The sequence below is a fragment of the Sapajus apella genome, unplaced genomic scaffold (assembly GCF_009761245.1).
Source record: "Sapajus apella isolate SASKATOON/1434 unplaced genomic scaffold, GSC_monkey_1.0 scaffold169, whole genome shotgun sequence".
Lineage (NCBI taxonomy): Eukaryota > Metazoa > Chordata > Mammalia > Primates > Cebidae > Sapajus > Sapajus apella.
This window is the reverse complement of record NW_022437109.1, coordinates 1,294,851-1,320,708: the sequence shown is the minus strand read 5'-3', so window position 1 is coordinate 1,320,708 and position 25,858 is coordinate 1,294,851. Positions and strand designations below refer to the sequence as shown.

At 37.5% G+C, this 25,858-nt stretch overlaps 1 protein-coding gene and 1 non-coding gene across 4 annotated transcripts; one reads left to right on the top strand and one right to left on the bottom strand.

Moving 5' to 3' along the window:
* Positions 1-648: 648 nt before the first annotated feature.
* HORMAD1 (HORMA domain containing 1) lies at positions 649-25,385 on the bottom strand. 3 transcript variants are annotated; one of them, XM_032267492.1, is made up of 15 exons: positions 25,017-25,385; positions 23,694-23,759; positions 21,370-21,514; positions 19,160-19,223; positions 18,452-18,488; positions 16,022-16,042; positions 15,733-15,759; positions 13,680-13,747; positions 13,048-13,199; positions 10,135-10,391; positions 7,648-7,714; positions 7,479-7,555; positions 6,531-6,614; positions 2,949-3,020; positions 649-1,205 (listed from the first exon to the last, which is right to left on the bottom strand). In XM_032267492.1, the coding sequence occupies exons 2-15, from the start codon at positions 23,724-23,726 to the stop codon at positions 1,128-1,130; spliced, it is 1,182 nt and encodes a 393-aa protein (XP_032123383.1). In that variant the 5' UTR covers positions 23,727-23,759; positions 25,017-25,385; the 3' UTR covers positions 649-1,127. The 3 variants fall into 3 exon arrangements, with proteins under 3 accessions (XP_032123383.1, XP_032123384.1, XP_032123385.1); XM_032267493.1 differs by having other exon boundaries at positions 25,022-25,385; XM_032267494.1 differs by lacking the exon at positions 2,949-3,020.
* On the top strand, positions 4,801-4,907 carry LOC116542555. The gene has a single exon (XR_004265261.1). It is a non-coding gene; the product is annotated as a U6 spliceosomal RNA (small nuclear RNA).
* Positions 25,386-25,858: the final 473 nt, after the last annotated feature.

Here is a 25,858-nt window from a genome sequence, read left to right as displayed (position 1 = left end):
AACGATTAGTTCGTGTCCTTTGTAGGGACATGGATGAACCTGGAAACCATCATTCTCAGCAAACTGACACAAGAGCAGAAAATCAAACATCACATGTTCTCACTCATAAGCGGGTGTTGAACAATGAGAACACATGGACACAGGGAGGGGAGCATCACACACTGGGGTCTGTTGGAGGGAAATAGGGGAGGGGCAGCGGGGATGGGGAGTTGGGGAGAGATAGCAGGGGGAGAAATGCCAGATATAGGTGAAGGGGAGGAAGGCAGCAAATCACAATGCCACATGTGTACCTATGCAACAATCTTGCATGTTCTTCACATGTACCCCAAAACCTAAAATGCAATTAAAAAAAAAAAGCACAGCATTTTTCATATTACCACTCAAAAATTCTAGAAAGTGTGCTCAACTCTTCTTGCAAAGTAATAGCTACAGAAATCATCTAAAAATTAGTATTCCCTATCCTCCCATCCTCCTACCAGCCTTTCAAATTAATGGAGTCATATTTCCTGCTAATTAAATAAAAATTAGAAGCGATGAAAGGACCTACATACTAAACAGTATTTATGCTACAAAAAATGCCATACTTTAAAAATCAGTCATCTTTTTGTCCTGTTAAAAAAGGTTTAAAAAAGGTAAAGAACCAATTTTAAATTGTACATTATATATTATAATGTTAATACATTATATCAAAATATTGAAGAACATAGTTTTAATAACACAATGACAAAAGAGTCAGTTAAATGGTATAATTTTAACACAAGTAAAAAGTGAATCCATACCAAATTTTAATACCAAAGTAAACATTACTTGTTTAGAAAAATGATTAGAGGGCCTTAACAGTCAGTATATATTTAAAGAAAATATTAAGTAGATAATTAACAAAATCAATTTTTAAATTTTACTTATTACAGAATCAATTATGACATTTGTACTTTTGCTTTTATTCAAAAGTTCTGTTGGATTTATCTCAAGATTAAGGACCACAATATGATAGTCAAGAACTTAATTTTAGTGTACAAACTGCTTTAAACTACATATACATTTTCAGAGTTAGGGAAACATAATACAGTATCCTTCGGTTTAAATGTTGAGAAGAACTTTGCGAACATGCAGAAGAAAACCAATTTTTACATATGCTCCTTTGGTTCACTAAACTTCCTCCTTTTTGGTACTGACTCTTGACTAGAATCAAAGTGATGGAGGACCTGTCAAAAGAAAACAATTATTAAGAATAGATACTTTCCTGTTTAAATGTCTTTTAGATTTTTTCACGTATCTGAGATTTCTTTCCTTTTTTGAAAAAATTATGCCTAGCATACCTAGCATAACTACTTCCTACTATGATAGGATATCTGGGTTTCCTAAAAGTAGGGTAAAATTGGCAGGGCACAGTGGCTTACGCCTGTAATCCCAGTACTTTGGGAGGCCGAGGCAGGTGGATCACCTGAGGTTGGGAGTTCAAGACCAGCCTGACTAACATGAAGAGACCTAGTCTCTACTAAAAAAAATACAAAAAATTAATCAGGTGTGGTGGAGCATGCCTGTAATCCCAGCTATTCGGGAGGCTGAGGCAGGAGAATCTCATGGCAACCTCAACTCGGGAGGTCAAGGTTGCCATGAGCCGAGATCGCGCCACTACACTCCAGCCCTCCAGCCTGGGCGACAAGAGTGAAACTCCGTCTCAAAAAAAAAAAAAAAAAAAGTAGAGTAAAATTTATTATTAACATCTTCCAATGGCTTTTGAAGTATATACTTGCAAAATGTATGATCTTCAATAGGATTGCTGTAGTAGTGAGAGGATAATTTAACATTATGTCCTCAAAATAGCCAAATATTAGAAAAAGAAAAAAAAATAGCCAAATATTTCAGAGGAATAAGAAGGGAAAAAAATTTTTTAAATGAACTACAAATAGAAAAATATTCTAACTTGAAATCATGTAAGATTTAATTTATGTCTTGCTTTTGTACTCTTGGGACGTTAACATTTGATTTTTTTTTTTTTTTTGAGACGGAGTTTCACTCATGTTACCCAGGCTGGAGTGCAATGGCGCGATCTCGGCTCACTGCAACCTCCGCCTCCTGGGTTCAGGCAATTCTCCTGCCTCAGCCTCCCGAGTAGCTGGGATTACAGGCACGCGCCACCATGCCCAGCTAATTTTTTGTATTTTTAGTAGAGACAGGGTTTCACCATGTTGACCAGGATTCTCGATCTCTTGACCTCGTGATCCACCTGCCTCGCCTCCCAAAGTGCTGGGATTACAGGCTTGAGCCACCGCGCCGGGCCTAACATTTGATTTTTAAAAATAGTCTTAAGTTTTCAGTTGTCTAATTTTAACCTACTAATAATACTAAAATATCTAGTTAGAAAAATATGAATAATTAACTCAGAAATGGCAAATACATTATTTGATTTGGTAAAATAAGGTTCTAAATATGAAACAACTATACGGTTTAGGTCAGGAAAAATTTTCTTTCTCTAGAGGTACTAGAAGGAGACCATATATTTTTAGAGAACACATGGATTTAGTAACTTATCCTCCTTCTACTTTAGTTTTGGTCTCTAGAAAGCTGAGATCAAATTTGTGGCCCAATTTCAGTTGTATGGAAATAAAATGGGCTTAATATTCTTGTTCTGTCACTTTCTTGTTCTACTTATATTTTTCCCGACACTGATTTTTAATTTATATTACAGTTTCTCCAATTACTTTAAATCATTCATGGAATGAGACAGGAGATGTTTACATGGAAAAAACTAGTAAACCAACATAGTGCATCTTATTTCAAAATCACCTCGATTTTTAGAACAAAATATATTTAAACAAAATTTGAATATCAGAGCTCTCTGGTAAATCGAGGGATATAAAATTCATCATTTTGAATTTAATTTATAGTAATGATATTCTGATACTTGCCATTGTATTCAAACTATACATTATCATAAGACTTACTATTCTCCCAGATTCATGTTGACTTCTCTTCCGATTTTCTTTGGAAGATTTTACTGGTGGATTTCCATTTGCCTCCACAAAGATAGAATAATTACTAATTGGTTATTTCTCAAAGAACAGCCAATACTTGGATTTTTCAATCTTATGGAGCAATATGCAATATTTATTTATTTATTTACTTTTTAGAGACAGGATCTCCCTCTGTCACCCAGGCTGGAATGCAGTGGCACAATCATGGCTCACTGCAGCCTGAAACTTCTGGTTTCAAGTGATCCTCCTGCCTCAGCCTACCAAAGTGCTGGGATTATAGGAGTGAGCCACAGTGCCCAGCTGGATATACAATTTTTTTAAAAAACAGCTTTATTGAGACATAATTCAGATACTATATGATTCACCCATTTATAAGTATACAATTCAATGATTTTCAGTACATTCGCAGAGCTGTATAACCGTCACCAAAATCAATTTTAGATCACTTTCATCACCCTAAAAAGAAACCCCATTTCCCTTACCCATCACTCTCTTATTCTGACATCCTCCCATGAGCCTTCAGACTGTCTCAATAACTTTCCCAGTTCTGACTTTCAAATGAATGAAATAATGTAATATGTGAATTTTTGTGAGTAACTTCCTTTAATTAGCATGTTTCCAAGGTTCATCCAAGTTGTAGCATGTATTGGCACTCCATTCTTTTTTATGGCCGATATTCAATTGTATGAATACACCACATTATTAATCCATTCATCTGTTGATGTATATTTAGGTTTTTCCCATTTTTTGGCTACTGTGAATAATGCTGTATATACAGTTATTAAAATGAATATTGGAAATTACAAATGATTAGGTGTCATATAACTATTCTCTAAAAGGACATACTTCTTTTCTGATGTTTGAAATTTTCTTTCCAATGATAATTCCTTAGTATATATAATAGTGAATATTTTCATTGCTTGCCCTTTTCTAACCACAATTCAGTAATAATTCTCAAAATCAGGAGTACACTGGCTCAGAGTTCATGTCCAAAAATGTGTGCAGTTTCAGAAATAAATTTATGTCCTCAAAGCATTTTAATGTTACATTACGAGGAAATCTTGCTTAATAATTTTTAAATTCTGGTCTCTATCCCTATATCCTAGTAAAGGTTATTCATCCAAACAGAAATTGGCTAGGATGAATATTTTGCTTCTATAAGTAGTAAATCTTGACATTCCTTTATCTCTTGCTTTCATGAGCATACTCATTTGAATGCTGCCTTCTGCCAGTTCTAACTTCCCATTGAGAACAGGGGTAGGGGAAGACACCTAAAAATGGCACTATAATGAGTAGTGTTCTGATAAATGTTTAATAGCCAGCTCTATGACAGAAACAACCCCTGAGGCATTTGCTGATTTCCGTGCTGTGAATACTACCAATATGTCCAATTTAAGCTACCAACATGATATCTCTGAGTGAAGAGTTGGAAAGAAATGTTCTAGCACACCACTAACAGAGTGAGCTATTTCTTTCCTAAACTTTGGATATTTTATTTATTTTACAGAATGCTTTTTCTTCACCCCTGATGAACCTTTGAGAGTAACTTAAAGTCTAAAATCAAATATGAATTTTGATTTAGTATAATTCATACCAAAAGCTAAAATAAAGCAGTGATTTTTTTCCCTTAAGAACATGAGATTCATTTTATACAAGATATATGCAAAAGATTAATTAGTAATATCTTATTAGCAAGATACTCAGTTTATAAGATCGAGCATGGTGCTTACTTTGGCAGCAAATATTAGAACAATATAGATATGCAAAAGATTAATTTGTAATATCTTATTAACAAGATACTCAATTTATAACATCGAGCATGGTGCTCACTTTGGCAACAAATATACTAAAATTAGAATGATATAGAGAAGATTAGCATGGACCCTGCATAAGGATGACATGCAAATTCGTGAAGCAGTCCATATTTTTCAGAGTGAACAGACAACCTACAGAACATTTTTGCAATCTATCCATCTGACAAAAGTCTAATATCTAGAATCTACAAGGAACTTAAAACATTTACAAGAAAAAACAAACAACTCCATTAAAAAGTGGGCAAAGGACATGAACAGACACTTCTCAAAAGAAGTGTGGCCAATAAACACGAAAACATTTATGTGGCCAATAAACATGAAAAATGCTCAGCATCACTGATTATCAGAAAAATGCAAATCAAAGCCACAATGAGACACCACAGATACTGGTGAGGCTGTGGAGAAATAGGAACACTTTTACACTGTTGGCGGGAATGCAAATTAGTTTAACCATTGTGAAAAACAGTGTGGTGATTCCTCAAAGACCTAGAACCAAAGATACCATTTGACCCAGCAATCCCATTACTAGGTATATACCCAAAGGAATATAAATCATTCTATTATAAAGATACATGCATGCTGGCCGGGCATGGTGGCTCACGCCTGTAATCCCAGCACTTTGGGAGGCCAAGGCGGGTGGATCACCTGAAGTCAGGAGTTTGAGACCAGCCTGGCCAACATGATGAAACCCTGACTCTACTAAAAATATCAAAAATTAGCTGGGTGTAGTAGTGGCCACCTGTAATCCCAACTACTCAGGAGGCTGAGACAGGAGAATCACTTGAATCCAGGAGGCAAAAGTTGCAGTGAGGGGAGATTGTTCCATTGCACTCCAGCCTGGGCAACAAGAGCAAAACTCTGTCTCAAAAAAAAAAAAAAAAAAAAGATACATGCATGCATATTTTCATTGCAGCACTATTCACAATAGCAAAGACATAGAATCAACACACATGCCCATCAATGATAGACTGGATAAAGAAAATATGCAGCCATAAAAAGGAATGAGATCATGTCCTTTGAAGGGACATGGATGGAGCTGGAAGTCATTATCCTCAGCAAACTAACACAGGAATAGAAAACCAAACACCACATGTTCTTGCTTATAAGTGGAAGCTGAACAATGGGAACACATGGACACAAAGAGGAGAACAATACACACTGGGTCAGGAGGGCGGGGGTAGGGAGAGCATTAGGATAAATAGCTAATATGTGTGGGGCTTACTACCTGGGTGGTGGGTTGATAGGTGTGGCAAACCACTATGGCACACATTTATCTATGTAACAAACCTGCACATCCTGCACATGTATCTTGGAACTTAAATGAAATTTACTTTAAAAAGAAAAAAAAGAGATCGAGCATGGGAATATTCTGGCATTCCAGGAAATTTCTCTGGGAGTCTGGATGATAGTATCACTTCTTCCCAAAGCCTTTTCTGGGTCCCTTCCTTTAATATACCTTCAGTGAATTAACCATTCCTTTCTTTGTGCCTGCCTATGTAGTCTATTCAGACTTCTTTAGTGGCCCTATATCATTGCTTGTTTATTTCTAGTTACTGAATTTTAGCTAAGACCAAGAAATATATGTTATTCAGGTTATATCCCAAGCACCTAGTAAAGTACCTGATACATAATAGGTACTTAGTAAATATTGGCCTAATAAATGAAATACTAAAATAAACTCACATATGGAGGAGAATTACAAGGTTAGAATGGAAAACAAGCCTAAAGAGATATTTACCATTTTATTCTGAAAGACTTTTCCACTTCTTGTTCTGCCCTCAGACATATCAAGTTCAGATGTTTTATTGACTAACTGCTCAACCTAAAAAAGAAAATAATTACACAAAATATAACTTAATATAATAAAACCTTTTCATAAAACAATAAATGGGGTCCAAAAATTTAATCACATAAAATTTAGGGTCTTGTTAAGTTAAAACCAATAATTTTGAGTTGGTTCATACTGTCACGAAAAGCACAAAAGATAGTGAAACTGACACTTTACACAATTGGCCAATCACTGAACTGAGAAAGTCCCAAATGATCACCAGGCGTTACCCTTCCAGAAGACAAGAAGTTTAGTCTACTCATTTGAGAAATAGGCTGGACAGAGGAAAGTAGACAATCAATCATTAATCAGATTATTTCCAAGTTCATATTACCTAAATCTATTATTTCAGGATTTTACTGTATTTGAAAAACAAAATAAAACATGTTACTGGCTGGGCGCATTGGCTCATGCCTAATCCTAGCACTATGGGAGGCTGAGGTGGGTGGATCACCTGAGGTCAGGAGCTCAAGACCAGCCTGGCCATCATGGTAAAACCTCATCTTTAAAAAAAAAAAAACAAACAAAAAAAACATGTTATGCTCAAGGCAACAAAAAGGTATTATATATTCCATTTGTAAATACGAAGCAGGGTGGAATAAATAACTGCCTAAGATTCTATCCAGTAATTTTCAGATTCTACCAAGAGTATTTAGGTTTATTACTAAGCAAATCTACCAGTAATATACTCAAAATTCATCAACATATAATTGCCAGTTTAGTTAATAATAAGCATTCTAAATGTTGAATTTTATTCTAAAAGACCTGGAATAACAAAATCTAAAAAATAAAAAAATAGCATATAAGGAACTGCCTTTTGAACAAAACAAAAGTGAGATGGAACTATCAAGTTTGTACCTGAGAATGAGAAATGGAAAGATCTGAACTTTCTTTAGACCTCATAATTTCATCTTCCTCACAAACTAAACTTGGTTCTGTAAAAAAAAAAAAAAAAAAAAAAAAAAAGTTAAGCAGATATAAAATTGAATTGGAAGTGAGTTAATCTACATTTTCATTAACTTCTTACCTCCAAGTTCAGATGATCCAGGGACTTTTTCCTGGTCTTCCATTTTAGTTTCAGTGTCCAAATCATCCTACATAATTATGAAGAAAAAAATGGGCACATTTCAAGAAGAAATAAAAACAACTGAGCAGAAAGCATTCATGAACGAATTTGTTTTATGTGAAGGCTAAATACGATATAAAACTACTGGCCAGGCATGGTGGCTCACGCTTGTATTCCCAGCTCTTTGGGAGGCCATGGAGGGAGGATTGCTCAAGCCTAGTAGTTCCAGATTAGCCAGGGCAACATGATGAGACCTTATCGCCACAATTTTTTTTTTTTTAAATTACCCGGCTGTAGTGGCATGTGTCTGTGGTCCCAGATATTTGGGAGGCTGAGGTGAGAGGATCACTTCAGCCTAGAAGTTTGAGGCTGCAGTAGCCTTGATCATCCCTCTGCACTCCAGCCTATAGACAAGATTCTGCCTCAAAAACAAACAAAAAAACCCAGGCCCAGTGCAGTGGCTCACATCTGTAATACCAGCACTTTGGGAGGCTGAGTCAGGCAGATCACTTGAAGGAGTTGGAGACCAGTCTGGCTAACATGGTGAAACCCTGTCTCTACTAAAGATACAAAAATTAGCCAGGCATGGTGGCATACCATGAGTATGCTATACCTCAGCCTCCTGAGTAGTTTGTAATCCCAGCTACTCAGGAGGCTGAGGCAGCAGAATACCTTGAACCCAGGAGGTGGAGGTTGTGGTGAGCTGAGATTGTGCCAGTGCATCCCAGCCTGGGTAATAGAGCAAGACTCTGTCTCAAAAAACAAAACAAACAAACAAACCAAAAAACCTACAATGCCTTACGCTTGCTAGAAATAAAAGTGGTCCTAACAACAACAACAAAAAAAGTGGTCCTAGAATTAGTATCAAAACGCAACTTATTAACCCAAATAAATACTATTTTTCTTCACTTTGCAGGGTTGTTTTAGGGACGAATGATAAAAACATACAACTTTTGGCTGGGCGAGGTGGCTCACACCTGTAATCCCAAGACTTTGGGAGGCTGAGGCAGGCAGATCACCTGAGGACGGGAGTTCAATACCAGCCTGACCAACATGGAGAAACTCTGTCTCTACTAAAAATATAAAATTAGTCAGGTGTGGTGGTGCACGCCTGTAATCCCAGCTACTCAGGAGGCTGAGACAGGAGAATTGCTTGAACCCAGGAGGCGGAGGTTGTTGTGAGCTGAGATGGTGTCATTGCACTACAGCCTGGGCAACAAGAAAAAAAAAAAATATATATATATATATATATGTATATCTATATATACACACATATATATACACATATATATACACACACACACACAACTTTCTCTAAAGTGTATGATGATTCTAAGATCTTACTACTCTTTGAGTGCACTGAATTAGACATGTTCACACAACAAACTACCACTTCTATATAGCTCTGGAATTTCCATACAAATGTTTGCATACGCTCTAAATATGCCCCACCTGTCTTCCGAGAGCTATTGAAGTGTAAGCTCAGTCATGCTATGGTAGAAATAGCAACAGTTTTAATGTTTACATTATAATCATTGTTCCCTTTGTGATACATGTGAAATAGATTTAAATATTTTAAAGATTGTTACAAACACCCCAGCCACATTTTTTATAAAGCAAGACTGAGATTTAGGTCTTAGAAAAAAGTTTTCTTCTTTGACTGAATTGGTTGAAAATTTATTGAATTTTCCATGTGTAAAAATATGGTCATGGAGCCTAATCAGAATAGTAAATCTCTTTATATAAGTACTGTATTCATAATTTAGAATAAATTGAGACAGAAAACAAGAGAAGTGAGATTAAAGGACATAATGTTAATGCTTGAAAGATTAAAGCAATTGTGACTTACACATTTGCTGGAAGTGAGGCAACCAAAAAACTCTTTTATACTTCTATTCATCCATTCACTCAATTAATACTTAGGATGCACTGATTACAAATCCAAGTGCTAGGCACAGGATGATTACAAAATTGAATAAGACACTTTTCCTGACTTCCGGGCCCCTCCAGGCTGCTTCAGAACAGTGACTTTCCAGGCTCTGGAGAAATTCAAGCACAGGCTAGCTGAACACTTAGTAGGGATGTCGTAGAAAAGATTCCATCATTAGTTGGGCGTTGGACTAGTGCAATGTTTTTGAAATTATGCCCTAGAGTCCTAGGGGTTTCCTCAGAGTCCACTATGAAGGTAGGGGATGTAGAGAGTGGCAGGGCCTCCAGGACCATCCATGCTTCAACCAGAATAGTTGTGCTTTTCAGTTCTAGTATCATGTTGTTTGGACTAAGTAAAAAGTTTTAAAACTATAGGCCTAGACTTAAGGTCCCTTCCAACCTTGAGTTTATGATTATAATATAGAATTTACACAAATGTTAATGGGAGCTATGAAAATCTTCAGAATTGAGTCAAACATTTGTTATTATTGTTCTTTGTAACTCTTTAAATACACTTACATTTGCATAATGCTCCTGCTCATCTTCTACATCTTTGTCTCTCAGGATTTTTGGAAATGGTGTTTTTATTTGTTTTGGTGACAGTATACTTGAATCAACATTTTCCATTCTTTCTCTCTCGGTGGTCACTTTTACTTTGAAGGTGTGAAAAGGTGTTGAGACTTCTCCCACATTTAAATACATAGGCTCCCCTTCAAATATAACTCCTTCACAATCACCATCCTTAAAACCAGGAGGCTGATAATCTGGGGGTGTAACTGCAAAAAAGTAAGTGTAAACTGGGCTGTTCGTGAAATTAAAGAAAATATTATTATTATTGTAAAAACACATGTGATTGCAGATATTTCAAATAGTATAGAAGAGCATAGGCCAGGCGTGGTGGCTCACGTCTGTAATCCCAGCACTTTGGGAGGCCGAGGCGGGTGGATCACCTGAGGTCAGGTTTTTGAGACAAGCCTGACCAACATGGAGAAACCCTGCCTATACTAATACAAAAAATTAGCCGGGTGTGGTAGCACATGCCTGTAATCCCAGTTTGAACCCGAAAGTCAGAAGTTGTGGTGAGCCAAGATCATGCCATTGCACTCTAGTCTGGGTAACAAGAGTGAAACTCCATCTCAAAAAAAAAACAGAAGGGCATAAGCTAAAACATAAGAATCACTCTCTTACTATGTCAAAGTCCCCATTTTATTCCCTAAAGATAAGCTTTGTTTTTTCACTTGACCGTCTGTGACCTTGAGTAAATTATTTAAATTATTTATCAACCCTGATTTAATTTTCTCATCTGTCAAATGGGGAAAATAATAGTACCTACTTCATAGGGTCATTGTGGGAATTAAATAAAGTGCAAAATGTTGAGAACAGAATTGGCACATAGTAAATAATAAATGTTAGTTGTTATTTTGTTGCTTTATGTTCTTCTAGAAGACATTCCTATAATAAAAGATATTTCATATTTACATAGGTTTTAGGAAATATATATATATATATATATATATATATATATATATACAATTCCTTAAAAACACAAATGAGATCATACTGTTCTATATCTAGCTGGTTTTAACTTAATATGTTGGATGATGTAATTTATCAGCACCTTCTTTTTTTTTTTTTTTTGAGACGGAGTTTCGCTCTTGTTACCCAGGCTGGAGTGCAATGGTGCGATCTCGGCTCACCGCAACCTCCGCCTCCTGGGTTCAAGCAATTCTCCTGCCTCAGCCTCCTGAGTAGCTGGGACTACAGGCACGCGCCACCATGCCCAGCTAATTTTTTGTAGTTTTAGTAGAGACGGGGTTTCACCGTGTTGACCAAGATGGTCTCGATCTCTTGACCTCGTGATGCACCCGCCTCGGCCTCCCAAAGTGCTGGGATTACAGGCTTGAGCCACCGCGCCCGGCCTCAGCACCTTCTTTTTAACAGTTTGTGTAGTATTCTATTATGCAAAGGGACCAAAATTTATCTGGTCCTCAATGAAGAACACTCAAGTTGTTTCCAGTTGGTTAATATTTTAGCCAATGCTATCAAAATCCTTATATAACCTTGCATATTTGCCCAATTATGTTCTCAATATATTTTTCTCACTATAGAATGTGCCTTTAAAATTTTGATATTGCCAAATTGTCCTCTAAAAATGTTGAACCTGTATACAATCCCTCAAGAATATAAAAGTGCCTGCTTGGCCAGGTGCGGTGGCTCACGCCTGTTATCCCAGGACTTTGGGAAGCTGAGGCAGGTAGATCACTTAAGGTCAAGGAGTTCGAGACTAGACTGGCCAACACGGTGAAACCCCGTCTCTACTAAAAATACAAAAATTAACCGGACATGATTGCAAGCGCCTGTAGTCCCAGCTGCTCAGGAGGCTGAGGCACAAGAATCGCTTGAGCCCAGGAGGTAGAGGTTGCAGTGAGCTGAGATTGTGCCACTGCACTCCAGACTGGCAGACAGAGCAAGACTCTGTCTCACACACACAAAATAGTTCCTGTTTCCCCACATCTTTGTCAAAAATGGGTTAACAAGTTTTATCAATCTCATAAGTGAAAACTGTTAACTCACTGTTAAGTTTCTTTAACTGAGTGAGGTTATACTTCACATGGATATGTTCTTATCACTAGAGAAGCATCTATTTTAAAGCTTATTTTTGGCTGGTTGAGGTGGCTCATGCCTATAATCCCAACACTTTGGGAGACCAAGCTGGGTGGATCTCTTGAGGTCAGGAGTTTGAGACCAGCCTGGCCAAAATAGTGAAACCCCATCTCTACTAAAAATATGAAATAGCCAGGCATGGTGGTGCACACCTGTAATCCCAGCTACTGGGGAAGGTGAGGCAGGAGAATCACTTGAAACCAGGAGGGGGAGGTTGCAGTGAGCTGAGATCGTGCCACTGCACTCCAGCCTGAGCAACAGAACGCTATTCTGTCTCAAAAATACAAGCAAACAAAGAGCTTATTTTTGCAAATCTTTCTTTTTTGAATAGTGATATTAAATGTAAATTTTATAATTTCAAAAACTTTAGGCCGAGCACAGTGGCTCACGCTTGTAATCTCAGCACTTTGGGAGGCTGAGGCAGGTGGATCACGAGGTCAGAAGACTGAAATCATCCTGGCCAACATGGTGAAACCCTGTCTGCACTAAAAATACAAAAATTATCTGGGTGTGGTGGTGCATGCCTGTAGTCCCAGCTACTCAGGAGGCTGAGGCAGGAGAATCGCTTGAACTTGGGAGGTGGAGGCTGCAGTGAGCTGAGATTGCACCACCGCATTCCAGCCTGCTAACAGAGCAAGACTCCATCTCCAAAAAAAAAAAAAAAAAAAAAAAAATTTAGGTGCTAAAAATATTTGGAATGGAAACCAATTGTTCCAGTAATAATAAAACATAGGTACCAACTGAAACAGGATGTATTGCAAATAGTACCTCCATCGTAGTAAAAAAGTTTCATGGTCAAACAAACATCATTAGGTAAAGGCCCCAGATTTTGCATTAGGATATAAATCTTGCGAATGAGGAGAATGCTTGCTTTCTTGGTGTCAGTAGATGACATGCTAGATCCGCTGCTTTGGTTTTTACTAGAAAAGAATCACATAATTAATTTATTTTATAAAACCTGTGGCTTCTAATATCACAACTGTACATTTTAACTATTTGAGATTATTTCTATTATAGCATTAAGTTAACCTGAAAGTTACCACGGGTTTTAATGTCACTATTACACAATTTTAATATTGATTAATATCATTACAAGAAATCAATAACTTAATTTTACTTAAAGTGCATTTTATATAAAGTATTTAAAGGATGCAAATTATGTTTTAAGATTATATTTCCAATCACCTAAGTTCTCTTTCTGCAATTAAAATTGCATATGATAAGCCACAGAATCCTGTCTTGAAGCTATTCCAAGCCACCACTCCATTTTGCGCAGCCACATCTTAATGGTTAGTTGGGGATGTCCCCACAGTTTCAGAATGAATACTGAAGTTTAGCTATATAGCATAATATGAATAAGTGATAATCTACAATACAAAAAGAAAACTATAGAATAATACCTTACGAAGTCCATGAGTGGTCCATTATTGGTGTATTTGAATTTGAATTGGTAACATTCTGAAATTGTCTTAAATAGAAAATATTGAAGTTATGCTTCTGATATTCAGTACTGGCTGCTAAATAGCTATATTCTGTTTTTGTATGACTCAGTATTTAGTCAATACTTTTTCTGCCATACTAATCCCTATTGGTCCATTGAAGCTTTTGATTCCTCATAGTCAGTTCTCATGGTTTGGGATTTGGGGCTTCAGGCTTGGAGAGATATTTACTTCCCAACTCATTGTAGTGTATGTTATTTATACCACAGGGAAGGAGCTCCTTAGCAGGCAGATAAGGGAGGCAACATACCTCAGCAGAGTGGCTAGCACAGGGCTTAGATCTTTGCTATACTATAACCACAGGCAAGCCACTTAAGCCTTTTAAGTTTTACTTTCCCCAGCTTAAGAAGGGATTGAAGACAGTACATATCTCATTGGTAGTTGTGAATAAATATTCACAAATGGGATAATTTATACAGGGTACTTAATAAAGTATCTGACATACGGTAAACATTCAATAAATGGTATTAGTTATCAACAAGGTTGCTGATTTACTGATAGAAAAAAGGCACAATTATAAAACATATGAAAATAAATGAACATTTTCTAAACAATCAATCAGTTTTCTGAACAATCTATCAATTCACAGCCTTTACCCAAATGATCTGCTTTGTCAGCATGAACACATATTAAGCATTAACTGCAGGTGTGAGTATCAAAGAAAAGACAAATTCTCAGCTCTCCTGAAGCTTGAATTTGCTTTCTTTATATTTCATTGCTTACACAGTGATTTTTTTTTTAAGATGAAGTTTTGCTCTTGTTGCCCAGGCTGGAGTACAATAGTTTGATCTCGGCTCACCACAACCTCCAACTCCTGGGTTCAAGTGATTCTCCTGCCTCAGCCTCCTGAGTAGCTGGAAATAGAGGCATGTGCCACCAGGCCCGGCTAATTTATTTTATTTTATTTTTAACTAGAGATGGGGTTTCTCCACATTGGTCAGGCTGATCTTGCACTTCCAACCTCAAATGATCCACCTGCCTCAGCCTCCCAAAGTGCTAGGATTACAGGCGTGAGCCACTGCACCCAGCCCATAGTGATGTTTTTAAACATCTTTATTTTTTTTAACATCAGTTTAAATCTATCTCTCTTTGACTGAATGAAATATTATATTTTATAGCTATAGCATTAATGGGTAAACATCCAAATTGTGAATGGGCCTTCCTAGGTTCAAAACCTGGTTCTGCCACTGTAACCTTAGGCAAGAAACCCCTTCTACCTAGATTTCCTAATCTGTAAAGTGGAGATGCTAATAATGATTACCTGTTGAAGGTTGGGATGAATAAATGAGATAATGTACATAAAGCCCCAAAGAACAGAGCCTAACATAGAGTAAGCACTCAATAGATCTTTCCCCCTGTTTCTTATCTTCTGGTTTTCCTTTTCACTTTCTGCCTTCTCTCTCCTTTAATTGTAAAATGAATAGGTGGCTATCACTGGATTGGGATGAATACTCTAAGTTTAAGGATGACTTCCTTACTTTCCTAAAACTCAAGCCCTTTCATAATTCTAAAATACAGTATAAAAATACAGTAAATAAATAATTCTAAAATACAGTAAAAAGGCTGGGCATGATGGTTCATACCTGTAATCCAGCACTTTGGGAGGCCAAGGCGGGTGGATCACCTGAGGTCAGGAGTTCAAGACCAGCCTGGCCAACATGGTGAAACCCCATCTCTTAAAAAAATAAAAATTAGATGTCAGGAGATTTAAGTTATTTATAACAGTTTGTAAGCTTTGTGGCCTAAGATCAGCCACATAATCTCTGTCATGTTAATCTGTTTAAAGGTAACAATAGAAGTCCTGCCTTGTTTTATGAAGCTCAAATGTGAAAATATATATGAAAGTACATTTATTAAAGCACAATGAAAGCATAAGATACTCTTATATTATAGTTTTATGTTATTTTTAGATGTCAGAGGCATTATGTTTCTTTAGTAACTCAAGTACACTTACCTGAGGATCTTCTGGGTTTGTGTATACCTATTTAAAAACAATTTACAATTGAGTTATCTAAGGCTAAGTATTGAATAACTAAATTGGATGTTTAGACTAAACATTGTATGAACTCAGCAAAACAAACAAATAAAAATGACCCCCCAAAATATTACTTTTTTGTTCCATTAAATACATCAGTTATTTGAATAATGTGATATAATCAATTGGTAGTTTTAGTGTCATTTAATTAAGCAAGGCCAAATTTGACTGTTATTAAAAAAAGAACACACAATTAAAAAATACTTACAGCTAGAACAACCATCCTTAGCTGAAATACAACAAAGAACAAAAATCTTACTTGTAGTCTATATTTTTTCATGATGAATCATAAGAATTCTTTGTCCTATTTCAACATGTATTCCTAATAACAAATAATCATTGAAGATCTTGACTTCATAAGATCAATGCCTATAAGGCAGTAAGTATCTTAGGTATGCTTTCCTAGTCCCCAAAATATCTATTGCTATTAAAATCACTGATGGTTGAAATGCATGTCAGCACTTTATTTCATTGACTTTAGCAAAAAGTTCGTTACTTCCAGTTACAAGAAAAATATATATTGTGAAATAACACAATATATGTGTTATATTGAAAACAATGATAATGGATTAAAAAAAAAAGAAAAACCAGAGAGTTCAGGGCCCTACGAATTTAATAAAGGGAGGAAGTTTTGGAGACCATAGGAAAAGAAAATCATAGAAAATAATTTAATCAAGCGATCTGCCAAAAATCTAAGAGTCATCTTTGATTTTGATCTTTTCCTTATATTACACAGCCAGTCCATCAACAAATCCAACCAGTTCTACTGCCAAATCTATCCTGAATCTCCTCTCTCTGCTATCCTGGTCTAAGCAGCCATTATTTCTCACCAGTAGTACAGTAATGGCCTAGGGTCAGCCAGGCGCTGCGGCTTGTGCCTGTAATCCCGGCACTTTGGGAGGCTGAGGCGGGCGGATCACGAGGTCAGGAGTTTGAGACCAGTCTGGCCAACATGGTGAAATCCCGTCTCAACTAAAAATACAAAAAATTAGCTGGGTGTGGTGGTGCGCGCCTGTAATCCCAGCTACTCAGGAGGCTGAGGCGGGAGAATTGTGTGAACCCGGGAGGCGGAGGTTGCAGTGAGCCGAGATTGTAGCATTGCACTGCAGCCTGGGCGACAGTATGAGACGCTGTCTCAAAAAAATAAAAAAAAGTCATGACCTATGATCTATTCTCCTTATTCCCGATCTTATTCTCCCTCTACAGCATATTCTCTAAATCATGGGCAAAGTGATTTAAAACAATTTTTTTTTTAAAGACAGAATATCTCCCTGTCACTCAGGCTGTAGCTCAGTGGCACGATCTTGGCTTTCTGCAACCTCTGCCTCCTGGGTTCAAGCGATTCTCCTGCCTTGGCCTTCTGAGTAGCTGGGATTATAGGTGCAACCACGCCTGGCTCATTTTTGTACATTTAGTAGAGACGAGGTTTCACCATATTGGCCAGGCTGGTCTCAAACTCCTGACCTCAGGTGATCCACCCACCTTGGCCTCCCAAGGTGCTGGGATTACAGGTGTGAGCCACTGTGTCTGGCCTAAAACAATTTTTAAAGGTAAATCAAATATTACATTTCTGCTTATAAGCTTTGAATGGCTTTTCTTTGCACCTAAAATAAAATCCAGTGACTGCTCTGGCCCTACTTATCTGCCTAGGCTCAGCTCATGTTATTTTCCCCCACTGCACAATTGCACTCCAGTCATATTGGCCTTCTTTCTGTTCCTGGAACTCTCTAAACTTCCTTCCAATTCTTTGCATTTGCTGCTCTGCCAGGAATATTCTTTCCCAAAATCAATGCCTGGCTGGTTTCTTCTCATTCAGGTCTCTTAAATGTCACTTCCTCAGGGAAGCTCCTATGACCTTCCCATCTAAAGTTACCCCACCTCTCCATTTATCACATACTTTTGCTAAAAATGTTAATGGCATTTAACATTATTGGAAAGTATATGACTTACTTGTTTTATTGTTTTACTACTATAGAAGGGACCCTCTTTGTTTTGTTGATCACTGTTAGCTTACCCAGTTCCTACCTAGAATGGATGCCTAGCACATAACAGGAACTAGATATTTACCATGCCTTAAAGGTGAAGGTTAAGGACCATGAATAAAAATTCATCTTCTTCACAATTAGCCTAGTGCTGGACTTCATTATACATGTTGATACTAAATTATGCTAAGTATGCAAAAAGGCTTATAATCTATCTTAAAACCTTCTTAATTTTGCTGACTTAGAATTTGTGACAGTTTAACCTAGATTATGTGGAAATTTATTTTTGAGCCCTAATAAGGAAATAATTTATTAAATTATTAGTATCAACAAACTTGTAGAAGGCATGTGAAACTAATAAATAAACTATATGAAAAGACTTTAATTCATTAATTTTTTATAAGTTAACATGTGTTATTAATATAAATAAATGTTAAAAAAACAAAACTAGCTTGGAAAAATTTGTTTAGCATTAATTCCATTAGCTTTAAATGAGTTAATGATTAGTCTTTAAAATACTCAAATGTTTAGGCTTTTCACTAACTCAGACCACCTACACTTAAGTTAGTTTAAATAAATGTTTTACTACATAATTCCAGTTGGATTTGTAGATCATAAACTATAGAAAAAAAGGACAAAGGGATTGCAAGACTTACATATTTTTTCTGTAAAGCATCATAACATCCTAGCATCCTAAAAAAATCAAGGATTCATTTTAGACTGAATGTATTTGCAGAAAATAGCTATTTTCATACATTTCCATGTTATCTCATTACTAAATAATACAAAAATATCTTATTAAAGCTCCCTTCTTATTAACTAGCTTAAAACAAGACAAAACATAAAAAACAATGTGGCAGAAATGTAAAATCATGATAGGGATGGAAGAGAAAATACAAAATATCTGATAGCTATTTGTGGAGAACAATAGTAAAATAAATGAAATGTGCTTGCATGGAGCATAAAATAAAGAAATATTAATTTTTTATTTTTTTTAATTTAATTTTTTTTTTTTGAGAAGAAGTCTCACTCTGTCACCCAGGCTGGAGTGACAGAGACAGGGTTTCACCATGTTGGTCAGGCTGGTCTTGAACTCTTGACATTCCTCGGCCTCCCAAAGTGCTGGGATTATAGGCATGAGCCACCATGCCTGGCCAACATTTATTTTTAAAATTTATTTTACCAAATACCCAGACTTCCAGGATAGGAAAACTTCAATGGAAAATTTAATGACCTACAAAAATGCTATCTGGCATTAAAGGATGATTCACTAAAATTTGCTTAAACACCAGAAAGTATCCAAGGTATAAAAAAATAATATGAGAAAAAAATAATTTTCCCTCTTTAGGTATTGTTTTACTTGCCATTTCACTAACTGTGTAGATCCTGGGCAATTTTTATCTTCTCTCAGTATTTTGACACAAAGATCTAAACACAAAAATAATAAAATATAGAGTTACTTAAGAACAGCAAACAACTAGAAATTTTAAATGTGTATTACAGGTAAATTATTATTATAGTTATTATAATTTTGAGACAGGGTCTCACTCTGTCACCCAGGATGGAGTGCAGTGGCATGATCTTGACTCACTGGAACCTCTGCCTCCTGGGTTCAAGCCATTCTCCCACCTCAGCCTCCTGAGTAGCTGGCACTACAGGCGCATGCCACCATGACTGGCTAATTTTTGTATTTTTTGGTAGACAGGGTTTCCTCATGTTGGCCAGACTGGTCTCGAACTCCTGACCTCAGGTGATCTGCCTGCCTCGACCTTCCAAAGTGCTGGGATTACAGGCATGAGCCACCATGCCCAGCACAGGTAAATTATTAATAGCAAAAATGAACACCCAGATGATTAATATTATTAATGTAATTAAAGGAAGAAAGGTTATATGAAAGTAGTCTTTTAATATGTATTATAAAATTCCATCATAATTAGGATGAAAGTTGATGGGTACAAAAGTATTTCATGAAAAAAATTATAGAATCCATAAAATTAGATATGTTGCTTTTATGCCATTGTTATACAGAAATCTTAGAATCTTATCCCAATAACATACTTAGAATCTTACCCCAGTAAAATACTTGTAAAGGCCAAAAAGTTAACTGGCTATCAAAAACAAAGAGGCCTGCAAAGAAGAAACATGTAACAAAGTGGAAAAGACTGACAGCATCTCATATCCTCAGGTTTCTTGTTTGAAAAGGAGAGATTTGTAGGACTGTTACATGAATTAACAAGATATCATACATAACATAGTGCTTACCATATTGCCCAGCACATAACTGGTGTACAATATTTTGCATGTATAATGTACTGAGAAATAAGTTATTATTGTAGTATAAACTGGCTGTATTATTATTATTATTTTAATTTAAAAAATGGAGATGGAGTCTCCCTTGTTGACCAGGCTGGTCTTAAACTCCTGGCCTCAAGTGATCCTCCCACCTCAGCCTCCCAAAGTGCTAGGATTACAGACATGAGCTTCCACTCCTGCCCCTGGCTGTATTATTTTTACTTTCTAAAAATAGTACAATCCATTTTTTAAATACACTACTACTGTACAAAGTTATAAATAACAGAATGTTTTCTATCTCTTTCATCATTACAAGCATAATTTCAGGTAAAATCATACTTGAGAAACTGAGGAAAAATTTTGTGATTAAGTGCTTTTAAAAGTATTGAATATATATATTTAAAAACGATTAAGGTGTCCAAACAAAAACTTGTGTATCAATGTGGCATTATTCATAGTAGCCAAAAAAAGAACCCAAATGTTCATCAACTGATGAAGGGATAAATACAATGTGCTACAGCCATACAATAGAACATTATTCAGCAACAAAAAGGGATGAAGTGCTTATCCATGCTACAATATCCTTGAAAACATTATGCTAAGTGAAAGCCCGTCACAAAGGACCATATTTTTTTTTTTTTTTTTTTTTTTTTTGAGACAGAGTCTCACTCTGTCGCCAGGCTGGAGTACAGTGGCACAATCTCAGCTCACTGCAACCTCTGCCTCCTGGGTTCAAGCGATTCTCCTGCCTCAGCCTCCCGAGTAGCTGGGAGTACAGGCATGTGCCGCCACACTCAGCTAATTTTTGTATTTTTGGTAGAGATAGGGTTTTACCACGTGGGCCAGGATGGTCTCCAATTCCTGACCTCAAGTGATCTGCCTCCCTCAGCCTCCCAAAGTGCTGGGATTACAGACATGAGCCACTGCACCCGGCCAGGACCACATTTTATATTATTTATGTGCAATGTCCAGAATAAGTAAATCCGTATAGATGGAAAGTAGATTGGTGATTGCCTAGAACTGGGAAGGCCGAGGGGAAGTGCATAGTGGCTTAATGGGTATGGAGTTTCATTGTAAAATTGACTGTGGTAATGGTTGTACAACTCGGTGAATATACTAAAAATCATTGAAATGTACACTTTAAACAAGTGAACTGTCAGGTATGTAAATTGTATTAATAAAGCTGCTATTAAAAATAAAATTTCTAAGTCAAAATTATAGTTTTAGAGCAAGCCAAAAAACATAATTTTAAAAGAAAGTTTTAAAATAAATATTATATTACCATCTAGATATCTTGTTCCATAAGCACATTCTGGAAATATTCCTCTCAAATATGTGATACAGGATACTGAAACTGCTAGGAGCCTCTTCACTAACACCAAAGACTGATGTTCAGTTGATATCTTATTGGGAAATACCAGTGCACTCTAAAATTCAAGGGAAAATAAAACACTTTATTTAAATTTATTAAAAATAAAGTTTCCCTGGGCTTAACATAGATCCAATTTTGCATAAGCATAGTACTCTCCCCAAGAATTCCTCCCTATATTGGCTAGTAACCCCCCAAAAGTCAGAGTGGTGTGTAAAATGTGAGGGTGTTTCTAGGGAAACACCCTAACAGACACATGCAAAAAGTACCTACAAATCTTTAAAAATTTTTTAAATTTTTAAAAAAATTGAGACAGGGTCTCACTCTATCGCTCAACCTGGAGTGCAGTGTCATGACCACAGGTCCCTTCAACCTCGATTGGATGCCAGTTGATAGGCACAAAGCATTTCATTAAAAAAGTATAGGCCGGGTGCAGTGGCTCACACCCGTAATCTCGGCACTTTGGGAGGCCGAGGTGGGTGGATCATGAGGTCAGGAGTTCAAGACTAGCCTGGCCAACGTGGTGAAACCCCATCTCTGCTAAAAATACAAAAGCTGTTGGGTGTGGTGGCACGTGCCTGTAATCCCAGCTACTCGGGAGGCTGAGGCAGAGAATTGCTTGAACTTGGGAGGCAGAGGTTACAGTGAGCTGATCATGCCACTGCACTCCAGCCTGGGTGACAGAACGAGACTTGGTCTCCAAAAAAAAAAGTATAGGCCGGGCGCGGTGGCTCATGCCTGTAATCCCAGCACTTTGGGAGGCCGAGGCGGGTGGATCACGAGGTCAAGAGATAGAGACCATCCTGGTCAACATGGTGAAACCCCGTCTCTACTAAAAATACAAAAAATGAGCTGGGCATGGTTGAGCGTGCCTGTAATCCCAGCTACTCAGGAGGCTGAGGCAGGAGAATTGCCTGAACCCAGGAGGCGGAGGTTGCGGTGAGCCGAGATCGTGCCATTGCACTCCAGCCTGGGTAACAACAGCGAAACTCCGTCTCAAAAAAAAAAAAAGAAAAAGTATAGAATAATTATATAATTATTCAGATTATATTTGAATATATCAAAGACGAGTCTTTTGAGGATGAATAAAACAAATGTTAATCGTGGCTGGTATTTTTAAAACACCTTTTTGGAACATGCATGTAAAGTGTTTTTAGTTTATTCACAGAGCTGTGTGTGTGCAACAATCACCACCATCAATTTTATAACATTTTCTTCTCCCTAGAAAGGAAATCCATACCAATTAGCAATGACTCCCTGTCCCTTATCCCATCCCATGTCCCAGCCACTAGTCTTTCTGTCCCTATAGATTTGCCTATTCTAGACATTTCATATATGGCATTTCATATAACCTCACACAAACTCTAAAATGAGGAGGATCCAAATGATTCTCCTGCTGAGACTACAGGCATGCACTACCATGCCTGGCTAATTTTTTTTTTTTTTTTTTTTTTTTTTTGAGAGATGAGGTCTCACTATGCTACCCAGGCTAATCTCAAACTCTTGGGCTCAAGTGATTCTCTCACCTGGGCCTCAGCCCAAAAAGTACCTAAAAATCTTAAGAATCCCCTTGCAGATTAACTGTCTATAAATACATAACACATGGTTAGATAACATTGATTTTTCTCTTTGGTCACCAAGTAGGCTTAACAGAGGTTAAGTGTAATGCAAAATCCTATACAAAGATGACAAATTCATATTTGTCTCTGGGTTACATTCATTTTCTTTTCTTTTTGAGATGGAGTCTCATTCTGTTTCCCAGGCTGGAGTGCAGTGGTGCAATCTTGGCTCACTGCAACCTCCCTTACTGGGTTCAAGTGACTCTCCTGCCTTAGCCACCCTCATAGCTAGGATTGCAGGCATGAGCCACTGTGCCTGGCCTCATTTTCTTATTGATTTATTTTTATTCTGCTTACATATTGAACATTCATGTTCTGGAGGTGGACTGCTATGAACAATAATTCATCAAAGCAAGAAAGCAGTATTCACTAATACCTAATGTAAATTAAATGTGAATGAGCAATTTAATACAATGCAGCAAACATCTAATATAATTCTCAATTGATTCAAAATACTTTAGCAAATATCTTCATTTCTTAAAACATGCAGTTTCCTGGTATTATAAAACCCTCAAATAGTTGAGCCCTAACTTCCAAATATAACAACAAAGTAGCTGAGACTTCAAGAAACAATAAAATCAGCTAAACTAAGATCTACCAAAATACAAGAAATCATACCATGGAAGTCCTTTGCAACTGGGCAGTGGCCATCTTCTTCTGATAAAGTATTTTCTTTAATTCAACCTTGTGACACAAATACAAGCTTTAACTTAGAGCTCATTTTTTTTTCCTCTAACATTCCACTTTACCACATATAAAATTCAAAAGAATTTAAGTGAACAAATTTGAATTTCTTTAATTAAAACAGAATCTTCAAAAATGTAGAGGCTGATATTGCAGTAGAACTCTTTTGAGTAGGGTCCCTATTTGAAGCCATTTGACTAACAAGTCTCAACTGAATGGGTTATTAAGAAACTCTTTAAGAGAACTTTTTAAGGCACAATCTTCCTATTTTTATTCATTATACATATTCAAACACGGATAACATTGCACAGGTAGGCATTCGGTAATGAAAAACTGCCCCTGGCAAACACGCTAACATTTTTTTAGCTTTATTTCTTTTTCTTCTTTCTTTCTTTCTTTCTTTTTTTTTTTTTTTTGAGAGAGAGTTTCGCTCTTGTTGCCCAGGCTGGAGTGCAATGGCGCAATCTCGGCTCACTGCAACCTCTGCTTTCCGGGTTCAAGCAATTCTCCTGCCTCAGCCTCCCGAGTAGCTGGGATCACAGGCTTGCGCCACCATGCCCAGCTAATTTTTGTATTTTTAGTAGAGACGGGGGTTTCACCATGTTGACCAGGATGGTCTCGATCGCTCGACCTCGTGATCCACCCGCCTCGGCCTCCCAAAGTGTTGGGATTACAGGCGTGAGCCACCACGCTCGGCCTATTTCTTTTAATTTTTCTTTTTTTTGGGGGGGACGGAGTCTTGCTTGGTCACCAGGCTGGAGTGCAGTGGCGCGTTCTCAGCTCACTGCAGCCCCACCTCCGGGGTTCAAGCGATTCTCCTGCCTCAAATTCCGGCTAATTTTTTTCTATTTTAGTAGAGACGGGGTTTCGCCATGTTGGTCAGGCTGGTCTCAAATGAGCCTCCTGCCTCAGCCTCCCAACTTGCAGGGATTACAGGCGTGAACCACCGTGCCTGGCCCCCATTTCACTTTTCTTAATCAGAGAATTCAGCCGGAAGAGTTGACTGAAGAGGCAAACGTCATAGAAGAAACTATTTACTTTAAACGTTTAAAGTTATTCTGAGAAAGCCTGGATTCGCTGCCCGTCTTAACCTCATCTCAAGAACCTCAGGTGACAAGTTGGTATACATTTTTCCCGCAAATGTTTTTACCACTAAGACCTCAAGAAACTTAAAAGTAGGGGGAAGGTGACAGAAAAAGAGATTACAAAGTAAAATACGCTCACAAACACACATACATACACACTAATAAATATTACATTACGTCTGAGGAACGGACGCCGGAGAGCAGAAGAGCTGCACGAAGCCGCACGCGCTCTGCCCAATGCGCATGCGCTTTCCTTCAACGGTCACCCGTAGGGCGCGACAGTGGCTTTTCGACCCCTGGTCGAGGTCGCCTTTCCCGCCAAGAGCAGCGCAATGCATACTGGGAACCTCAGACGCAGGAAGGCTCAGCGCCCTGTCTCAGGCAGGGAAAAATCAGACAGAAGGGGGAAGGTTAAGTAACTGCATGTGCCGTTACCTAATTTCTGATCGTTTTCTGACTTTTGATTTTTCTTTTTTTTTTTAGACGGGGTTTTACTGTGTCGCCCAAGCTGGAGTGCTATGGCGCGATCTCGGCTCACTGCAACCTCCATCTCCTAGGTTCAAGAGATTCTCCTGCCTCAGCCTGCCAAGTAGGTGGGTTTACAAGTGCCGGCAACCATGCCTGGCTAATTTTTGTATTTTTAGTAGAGATGAGTTTTCGCCATATTGGCCAAGCTGGTCTCGAACTCCTGACCTCAGATGATCTGCCTACCTCTGCCTCCCAAAGTGCTGGGATTGTAGGCCTGAGCCACCACACCTGGCCAACTTTTGATTTTCTTATTGGAACTACCACAAATTGCATTCCCACCTTCCAGTCTCCTGTGTCTTCAGGAAACCAGTTGCTCTAGCAGTCTTTTTAACCATTTCCACTGTGTTATGTCATTGGGGACAATGGATAGCTTTGAATGTAACTTGTCTCATTTAAAAATAAAATAAAATCAGAGTGGGTAGGTATTAATAGTCGGAGATTAGTAGTACAAGCTTCTGAGTTTACAGATTATTATATGTCCAAAGA